Here is a 10,746-nt window from a genome sequence, read left to right as displayed (position 1 = left end):
CACACACACACACATTCTCTCATTCACCGTCACATTCTTATAAACACAGCCTGAGGGTAGAGGTTTTTAAATGTCTGACCATGCTTTGTTTGTCATGTTTGGCCTGATGTCAGACTGACTAGTAAAGGAACCATGGGAACTGCAGAAAAATACATGACCCTCTGTAACCCCTACGTCTCTTTGTTTAGGCTTGCCCTTCGATTCTGTGCATATAGATGAAAAGTTATACAATAAACAAACAGAATATGTACTGCATGAATAGTTTGGCTGTAAGATACAGATTTAGCTGATAGCTTTGTCTCTAACGTATGATTCTGATTCAATGTGTTTAGGTCTGAAAATGAGTTTAATGGTTTGGACTGTAAATTGTCTAAAGTGGAAAGTATCCATCTCAAGGTCCAAAAGCCTGAGGTGAAACCTTCAAATTGCTTGTGTAGTCCGACCAGCAGTCCAAAACCCAGAGATATTCAATCTTAGATGAGCATGAAAACTAGCACAGATGCAAATTGAAACCCAGAGGGATGGCGTTCATAAATCTTCTACTTAGAACAAATTTTGAGTTTGATGTACCTTAAACAAAATAGAAGAATATTGGGCGTGCAAGCCAGATAGAGATAGAGAACAAAGCTTGGAATACCTTCACTGCAAAGTCAAATCTAGTCCGATTGTATATAATATGCCTTTATTATTACATGTTGAATACATTTTTTTTTCTCATTGTCTTATTGTTCTCATTTATTTGTCATCTCTTATCTTTGTTATTTAGATGAATATATCCCAAAACTATGCCTACTTTGTCAGTGTTGTCATTTGCCAAACATTATAAAATTGAATATGTTAACTAGTCTTTTGTTACCTGTTATGGACCCAAATGTTCAGGGTGTACACATACCTTTTCTGTGACTCAAATCTCACAGGTTTTCCCTGTAATGTCCAAAACTTAACCCTGCATCAAGAAACATGTAAGATAATTAATGTTCTGCTTAAAGTTAATGGGAGTCTTTTCTGCACTAACCTTGCATTTATTGTTTCTGCCTCTGCAGGGTCATCTCCGACAGCTGACCTTCCTGATGGGCGACCCTGACGCCGCCCAGCGTCACTGCAGCCACCACCCACCCCGCTGTGGGGAGACCTCCCGCAAGCCTCCTCGATCCCCACGCACCAACCGCCTGGAGGTGAGGAGAGATGAATGGAAAAGAACAAAAAAAAAGATCAGGGAAATTCATGTCATTAACTCATAGCATTGCTCCTTTGATTTATGTAAACAGCGTGGCTCCAACATGTCACCAAGGTGTTTAAGGTGAAGCCAGATGCCTTTTTGAAGCCTAGACATCCAGACTCCTGCAGTCAATTCTTTGACGCACCAACCTGTTTTATTACTATGAAGCATGATAAAAAGATCATTAGAGGATTTTTAAAAAACTGCATTGACTCCTGGGGTTTTGATCCAGTCTGGTGAATTCAACAAATCTTAATGTTCTGCTGATGATGCTCTGAACTGTCTTTGTTTGTGGTTTTGCCCGCCTGTTTGCACACAGAATATACTGCTGGCCTCAAACGACCTGGAGAACTTGCTGGGGGATCCTGAGGATGAGCCTTTTTTGCGCTTTGGAACTGTAAGTAGGATGTTTTTGGTGCCTGCAGTGCTCTTTAAAGTTATGCCTTAATCCTCTGTTCACAAGGTGTTAAAAAGACAAAAGAAAACATGCAGTCGCCTCCTGGTTTCACAGCTGCCTCCCAGGGTTTAAATCAGCGAGTGTGGGCAGCTGACCAGTCGTCATGGTGATTAGATCCAGCTGTGTCCAGGCGGGCAGATACAGTTGTACATACCAGCCACAGGCCTGGTTTCACTGGCTTCATTTTTCTTTTCCATCAGTCTTTGTAAAACCACCAGTCCAGCGTCTGTCATTCATTAGCGCTGCGGTGCAGAGACACTCTGCCAGGGGCACCAACCACCCGTCCCACCTCATGGTTCGGGGTGAATGGTCAACTTGGACAGTGTCCTGAACTGTCTGTCCTCTAGTCCATCAGTGTGTCTTTTGATGGTTCTTTGTTGTGGCCTGCAAAAGGGTTCATCAGGCTGAAAGTCTGCTGTGATTGATTGTATCAAGGGCATATTCCTCATGGTTTAAAAAAATAAAAAGCAATAAGGGAATGTGTTGGTTTTGTGGTTTTGACTGTTAAAACCATTGGTATAAAATAATAAAACAACTAAAAGCAAATAATGCATTTTATTTTAACCACTGTGTAATTGGATGTTTTCGTTGAGTAAATCATTGGGTATGACCAACAGGTCATCTGTGTTTCCTCCTTGTTTCCTCTCTCAATGTTCCAGATCCAGAGTTTTTCTGATTGTAATTATCTACACGAATACCTGCTGTTCGTTGTGGTAATCATTATTGTCTTTTGTAGTTTGTTAGTTTTTTCTTTATTTTCTAATGGGAGTAAGTGGGAGAAATACAGGGACGAAATGTTCTAAGTCTTGAGTCACTGAATAATTGGCAACAATCAACATTTTGATAATCCAAAAATAATTGTAGTGATCCTTAAAGCATAATATTTGCTTGATCCAGCTTTTGTTGAGAGCCAAGTTAGAATGAATTAACTGAGACGCACCATAGATGAAATCAGTATTGCACCTTATCACGTCTAGTGAATATTGACGTAAGGAAATATTATTTGCAGTCCTTTTATTTTGCTCCACTCTCCTGAACCTAATCAGCAACAGCAATGAAGGCATCAGCAACCTGCATGTGGACTGACAGCAGGTTGCTCTGTCCACAGGAAACACAATGGGGGGGGGGGTGATCTAAGTGTTCAAAGGTCCCATTAAACGGACACTTGAACTTCCATTGGTCTGCATAGTTGGTGCAACAGTGCGTTCTGAGCAATGACGTGGTGTTGCAAGAATGGGTGCAACTAAAAGGTCCATGTAATGTGGGCCAGACACTAAAGTGAATTAGACCGGCTGGAACTGGTCCCCCCGACTGATTCTAGCTGCCTTCCTTTTCCTGTGTGTGACATGCAACGAGCTGCCTGTGTGAGGTGTTGGTGTTGGCACAGGCAGCACTGCCAGTCCTCAACAGATACTTCACTCTGTCTATTTTTTGGCGAGAACTGCAAGCGAAACGGTCACAGGTGTTTTGTATAACGTCGTGTTTGAACTGCTTACCATGTTTCATCTTGTTCGTTTATCCTTTTCTTTTTAACCCTGACCCTTTTCATTTTGGAATGATGTGATTTATTACAATCACTGCAATAAACAAAATATGTTATATTAAATTAAGGTCGCCCACCCTGACCAGAAATACATACGGTTGTTTACACTGGCACGTACAGAATAAACCTTGTTTCTATAATCTACACAAGTTTGAAATGGAAACAAAGGCATCAACTCCGCACTTGGAAACAAAGAAAAAGCAAATCAGGTTTTAATTTCCATCTTCAAAACTCCTGAAACATTGAGCGAGGTTCTGGTTCTCTTCATAGTTACAGTAGTGTCCTGGCAGAACAGTATACCATGCCGTGCCAGCAGCAGCAGGCTCACAGGATGACATTGGGATGCCTTACTGATGATGAAGACCACAAAGCCCTCTCCTGCTGTTTTAAGTTGTGGAGGATGTTTGCTGGAACAAGCTGCACCAGATCCATCTTAATAGGGACATCTTATTCAGCTCCATCCCTTTCTCATTATGAGTTCTCTATTCATCTGTTTTTATTTTTCTGTGTTTTATTGTGTCTGTATCTGTCTCCTCTGGCTGTGGTTGTTCAGTCCACGCCACTGTCTCTGTGTGTTTCCCCCTGCCTTGTTGATACCTGACCTCATGCTAAGCTAACTAGTTGGTGGATCCAGTGACATATTGACTGTACAGACATAGTACAGTAGTTGAATCAATCTTTATGTATGAAGCGATTGCTGCTTTGAAGTGGGTTCATTTTGACCGTTTTTACAATAAGAGACGGGAGGTGGAAGTTGAATTTTTCTGAAAACCTTGACATTTTTACTGATGTTTTAAGAAACGGTGGAGGCCATGAAAGAACATTTATATGTGAATAGAAAGTTCATATATGGCAAGTAAAGTCGTTAAGAGTTTTTAATTTTTTTAGACGAATCTCAGTCTGAGAAAATGTTTGGTATTCCCCAATTCCAACAGCCTTAGCTTTTCTCTAACCCTAACCCTTACCATTTGCCTTTCCATTTTACATTACATTGCATTTAGCTGACGCTTTCTATGCAAAGCGACTTACAATAAGTACATTCGACCAGGAAGATACAACCTTGAAGAAAACAGAATCATATACAGTAAGTACATCAGGTTAATAGAGCCAAACATTTCAAGTGCTACTCAACTGGTTTTAGATAAGCCAGTCCTTTATTAGTATATACTGTAAGTGCTCTGTTAGCAGTTATTTGTTAGTAATACCATTTCCTGCATTTTGTTACCCACTTTTTAGCTAGCTAAATGTTCAGCCTCAGAGGCTTGTAGTCCATCCCATGATGGCATGTTGCCATTGCTAATTAGGGTTAGGGTTATGCGTTTTCATCAACCACAAGCACCGAAGTTCCTTTTGTAGACATTTGTCCCAAAATGTCTAGCTATTCCTTTAAGAACCACCATTACAACATTTACTGTTTCCAGTTCCCTAATTGTGAATGTTTGCTGCCATGTTTCTATTATATTCAATTGAATATCTTTGGGGTTTGGACTTGTAGTCAAATAAAACAAGGAATGTGTAGATGTACTTAATGACTAAGTCATTAGTAAAAAAAGAAATTTGTCAAAGGATAGGAAAAAGTGTTCATTGCCGTGTATCATGTAGGAAATGGAGAATAAGGGAGTGGTTTTGGACACAGCCCTTGTTTCCCTGCAGCCTGTTTCTCATTAGGTCCACACAGACCAGACCTGTGGAGGTGCAGCCGCCCTGTCTCTGGCTCTCCTCAGAATCTGCCCATGTGAAAGAAAAAGAAATAAAACAAGGCTTGTACATTACCAAGATCTATTTCCATTTCGCTAAGGTCTGCTGCTGTCGTCTGCGAAGCGTAACATTTCTGACTGCGAGGCCATGTTGTTGGGGTTTCCTGACTTTGATGCATGTCCCGTCTGGTGCCACCGGCTCCCTTGACAGGTGCTCTCTTTAGAGACATGGCACTCGCCAAGTGAATGTATAGCTCCTCCAAAGTGCATTAAGATGTTAAACACACCTGGAGGTCAGGGACCTTAGCTAAACATGTAACTCTAAAGCCAGAGTTATGAACTACAACATATGTTCGTGGCTTTGAAGCCTCATTATCAACGTTTCCTGTAATAATCAGAACTACTAGGTGCGACCGTGGCTCTGTGGAAGTGCTCTGGTCTTTCAATCAGATGGTAATTGGTTAAAATAACCCAAATTACTTTTTTGGTCAATTCTAGTGCATCTTTTGAAATTAGCCAAACATTTGATGTGTCCAGCTTCTTCAATGTGAAAATAAGCTGCTTTCCTTTGATCTAAATCATTGTAAATAGAATAACTGAAGACAACACATGTAATTTATAGATTCATATATATATATCGGATGACGATATATATTTATATAATTATATGATCAGCATGTTTTGCACGTGATCCTAGGATACAGTAAAAAATGTGGACTTTCTCGCATATAGAGTATGCATGTGTCAGACAAAGAGGGAGGAATAGAGCATGGCAGAGCTTTTTTTATTGTTTTTTTTTACCACAGGAGTGAATCAGGTTTGCCTGAGGGCTTTTAGTTTTATAAATAGTAATAACACTGATTACACTTGATCCCTAAAGCTGCATCTGTCAGTGAGAGAGAGAGGCTGCCTCACACGCTTGTGGTCATAATATTCCCTCTTTTTCTCTGTGTTATCACAAGTTCTCTGAGGCCTCTTTCATAAAGCTCATCAAACAATGGCTTTTTACTGGTAGTCATCCATCATCTTTGACACGCCTCCATAATTCAATCATCCCACCAGAGTCCATGTCATATTCCATGATGAGTCTGGAAAGAGTTTTCTTATTGACTTCACCCTTGGTGCAATGTTCGTGTTCTAGCAAAGCTTAATTGTTTCCTCAGGTTAAACATTGTTTAACCTTTTTTCAAAGGCTGTTAATTCCAGAAGACGTTTCTAATGTTCAGCTTAAGCCTGCAATACTCGCTGGCTTATTTACGCCAGGAGCAAACACAATGCAACTTCAGCTTCAATGAGTCATGCTTCTGTCCACATGGGAATTCTAGGTCCAATACTCTAGATCTATTTTGGGCTAATGGTTTCAAATTGTCTGGCTTTTAAGTGGCTAATGCTCCACAATATTGACAGAAGAGTTATTGTCAGGGTGTGTCTGTTAAAAACAGCTGTTGCTGGGAAACTACACTATTGAGATCAGAGGGAGTGAATCAGAACAATAAAGTTGCGGAGCACTCTGTGATGTTGAGGGGGAACTGCAACATCCGGTGGTGACAGCTCTTTCCTCACAACACGCTTTCACATCGCACATATTATCTGAAGCATTGTTTATGAACAAAATATTCATACGAGAAGTGTTAAGCATGTCGTTATGGTTGTCTTTTAAATTCCCAGAAGTAAGAAGTGTTTGACCTAGAGTTATACTAAGGCTTAAGATTTTAGAAGCACCATTGAAGGGGAATTCCACAGATTTGACACATCAAAGTCTGTTTACAGGTGTTGAGGATTATTATTGCAGTTGTGGACAAAGTTAAATAAAGCCTTTTTTGGTGGCTCTAGAAGGAGCTCTGCGAGGTCCAATAAATGTCCTCAAGTGATGTCACATGTCGTTGTCAGTTGGTGATGTAGAATATGCAAAACAGCTTCCTCTGCTGCTGGCCATGTGGTGTGTACTAGGGCTGCATGATATATCGTGTCGTGACGATAATCGCGATATTCACATCGCAGGACGTGCAATTTTCTTAATTTTTTTTTTTTTAAATTATTGTTATTATTTACAATTATTTTTAGGACGTGCGATATTACGTAAGCAAATTAACTAAAACAATTCATGTTACAATTATTTTGCTGCTTGCTACAAAAGAAAAACTTGCGCTGCTCTCATGTCAGGGGTACTTGAGTGAGTGACATGCAGGCTCTGCATGCACAGCAAACCACCAATCACAATCAAATCTCCAAAGCAAACGGACCCGGTGATAAAAGGTAAAAACACTGAATAAATCAGTTTCATGTGTTTCTCCAGGGCAGTTCGGCGCTGCTAACCGAGCTAGCTCAGCTTGTTGCTCTGATAACTTAAGATCGAGACGTCCGTGACTAAAAATCCTTCATCCGGTTAAATGTTCTTAAAAAAATACTAATTGTATAGCTTTAAAGTTCAAGAAAGGATGCTTTGCGGACAAAAAAAACGGTCTTTTCTTCAATTCCTGTATTTTTTCATATCGCAATATATATCGCAGCGGGGACAAAAATTGCAATGTCAGTTTTTTCCAATATCGTGCTGGGCCTATCTGACCTTTCTTCCTGCTGAAAACCGCTACTAATGAAAACACTGAGAGCAATGAGGCTGTGTCAAACAGGCGTACAGTATATTTCAGCACAGATGTGCAAATGTGTTTATTGGTTTGTTACTATGGCTTTCTAGCCTTTTTTACTATGTTTGCTAGAGGAGTAAATATATCTCTCCTCTGTCTCCCCCCCCCCCCCCCCCCCCCCCCCCCATACTTCTTTTCCTCCCCTTCTTGCCACACTTCCTACTTCTCCAGAGTCCAAAGTCTAGGTCAGGGTCGGGTCATCCAGCTGGGATGTTAAGAAAAGTCAGACTGACAGGTTAGCCTGTGTTCACCTCTTATCCAAAAGGTTATGGGGATATGAGCTGCTCCTACAAGACTATTGATGTCATCAAGTTCTTGATTTTGTATCATCCGCTTGTCTGAGAGCCGACTCAGTGAAAATTGGGCACCGGTGTGTGGACGTAAAGCTCATTCCTAAACTGTCAAAGCTAGAATCAATCATTCTTTATGTTAAATTCCTATAGTTAAATACACATCGTTAGCCAAAAACAACATGTTCTCATGCCAGAAAACGTCACATTCCTTTATAGATCTCAATATGGTTCCCATAGTAGTGCTCTTGTTCTTGGATGCATTTTGCTCGCTGTAAGGTTTCATAGCAACAGAGACATGGAAGCAGCTAAATGTGCTGACAGAGCTCCTCAACTTTAGACTCAAGATGTCTTTAAATACCTGCTGCGAGCCAAGTCGCTCCAGTAAGGCCCAGTAGTAGATAAGTAAACCACATCAGTTTTTATTCGCAAGTTTGTATGATATTCTGCCAGCGTTTAAAATGTAGCAAAATGGGTCTGGCTCCAGGATGAAGGATTCTGCTGAAAGGATAGTTACAGTTCTCTCAGGGCTGTGTCTACAGGACTCTGTGATTAGTGAGTGTCATGCTTTATGATCATATCAGAGACAGGGAAAAGTAAATCATTTAAGCAGTGTTGATGGTATTGTGAAATAATGTAATATTCCCTTAATTATAGCACTTAGAGTTTGAAAAATGCAGGCATGAATCTCCCAGGTTCAACATTCTTCAGGTCTTGTCAGTGTCATGTGGACCGGTGTGTGCAAAAGTGATATACGTCAATAAGAAATGTGCTTTTCAGAGTTATGTTCACCGAGGTCTTTAGATCTGTTTCTCAGTATTTTCAGCTTCATCCCAAGCAAGCAATTTGAGAATGCTTTTGCAGACAAATACTACTGTATGACTTTGATTCTGAATCTAACTCAAAACTCAAACCCTAACCTTTAGAATGTATTTTGAGTTATAAAGTGTCTTTTTTATTACGTTAAATTCATTTTTTTTTAAAAACAGTACAATAAATCCTATCATTTTTAGCACTCCCGTATAACTGTTCTTCAAGTCTCGCTAAAAACAAAACTATTTTACAAGATTACATTTCAACAGATGCTGTTACATTCTACAATTGAACTTTCACCATATATCCTTTTTTGTCAATGGAACCTCCGTCACCTTTAGCTGTTAGCTCTGTTATCTAACCAAGCAGGAATGTCCTGTCCACCATCTGCCAACAGCCAATGTTAACTAGCTCTCCTCCTGCTGATATTCAACAATGATTTGTTTTGGGGGTAATCTAATTTATGGTCCCATAACAGTTCTGATCAAGCTTTGAGCTCTTAAACCAAGAACATGTCTAAGTAACAACAGAAGGGATGCAGTGGGAAACAGAGCTCTCGTTTCCATAGACAGAATAAGGAAGAAAAGAATTATACTAAATGAATCCAAAACCATCTGATGGGTTGGATTCTGAAGCTAAGACTTGCGTGATGCATCAAAGAAGGGAACCAAATCTCTTGGAGCAAACTATTTGCTAAATTAAAACCCATGGACACGAAAACATGCTTTGTGTAAAAAGATTAAATAGCACATGCCATCCTTTTGACATTTCGGCACACTGTCAAGATGTTCCTTTATTCACATTACCATATATTGAGCAGTAACTTTTAATGGTTGTAACTGTTTCCAATTTAAATTAAAGTAATTACAGACAAGCCAGGGGGGTTTCTAATCTAGTGGGTTCTAGGATAAAAGAGAAATGGAGGATTTGAAAGAGAAGGATAGAAACAGAAGAAAGGAAGGAGGTCCTGCCCCTGTTGTGTTTTTCTCTCTGCCCTTAAGAGACGTGGAACAATTTTGTCAACGTCAGAAGCCAGAGCATGCCCAAACTAATAATTTTCCTTTCAAAACTGTAATTTAGTATGGGGGTATCCATGCTGTGAAGATAAATCAGCTCCATTTAAATGCGACATGATGGAGCGTTGTCACAAGAGCGCAACATCAGCAACTTGTAATCGCTCTCAATTCTGTTCCCCCCCGACTCCTCACGGAACAAAGTATCCCACAACAGGTCCTGTTCTCAAAGTGCAACGATTATTACGTTTTTCAGTGCAGACGGCGAAGATCTCTGGAAGCCATTATGTGGCTGAGAACCAAAGATGTGCCGGGAAATTAAAGAGAGATCATTGATTTCCTCCACACATCTGCCCTGCAGTCTTAAAGTGCCCACAGAGGTCCTGTTCACCTCGAATCAACCTCCCTCTGCTCTCGGTTTTTTATATTGCTTTTTGCGCTAGACCACCTCTCCTTTTGTTCCTAACAGACATGAAGTCATACATCCTGTGACAGGGAGCTGCCCTGCTGTTCTTCACTTTCATGCAGAGGAGGTCTCCTTTCTGTGTCGACCCAGTAGTGTAAATCAAGCCGACCTCAGAGAATCCTTGATGAATATTTCCCCCTTAAATTGTTCTCCCAACTGTGGTTATTTCACTCACTGTGGGCACTGCGGCTTCCCCCACTTCTAATTCCCCTCCAGAGATTTTCTTTGGTTGTGTGCAGGCGCCCTCAGACCCAAATCCATCCATGTGTGAAAGCAGCGTGGAGTTGCTCACACCATCCCCGTCCCTGTTTTCCTTCGTTCCACTTCAGTCAGTTGGAAGGAGCAGTAATTCACTTCAACAGATTTGTAGTGACCCATGATGTTGAGGTTAGCATCTTATAGCGTCTAAAAGCTATTTAAATTGTCCCAGATTTGACATTACAGTTGTCTCCATCAGTTTCCATGTTTCTCAGCATTTACAGAGGCCACCCTGGGGGATAATTGCCCAGGCTTCTGTGTCCTACACTGGGTTTCTGTTGGAACAAATTGGTACCGGTCCACTTGTCCTTGAAGATAGTCCTGAAGAAATGTTAGAATGACATC

General features: G+C 40.6%; 1 protein-coding gene across 1 annotated transcript in view; it reads left to right on the top strand.

Annotated features, from left to right (window-relative positions):
* The first annotated feature begins 1,053 nt into the window (after nt 1-1,053).
* The window catches only part of LOC307023620 (uncharacterized protein), a 61,092-nt gene continuing 51,399 nt past the window's right edge, over nt 1,054-10,746 (top strand). Inside the window, exons 1-2 of the mRNA XM_079656987.1 lie at nt 1,054-1,175; nt 1,539-1,616. Coding sequence (XP_079513113.1) covers nt 1,071-1,175; nt 1,539-1,616 — 183 coding nt within the window. The 5' untranslated portion in view covers nt 1,054-1,070. The remainder of the gene's footprint in view (nt 1,176-1,538; nt 1,617-10,746) is intronic.

The sequence above is a fragment of the Notothenia rossii genome, assembly GCF_949606895.1.
Source record: "Notothenia rossii genome assembly, chromosome: 11".
NCBI classification, from domain to species: Eukaryota; Metazoa; Chordata; class Actinopteri; order Perciformes; family Nototheniidae; genus Notothenia; species Notothenia rossii.
This window is presented reverse-complemented; position numbering and strand designations above follow the sequence as displayed.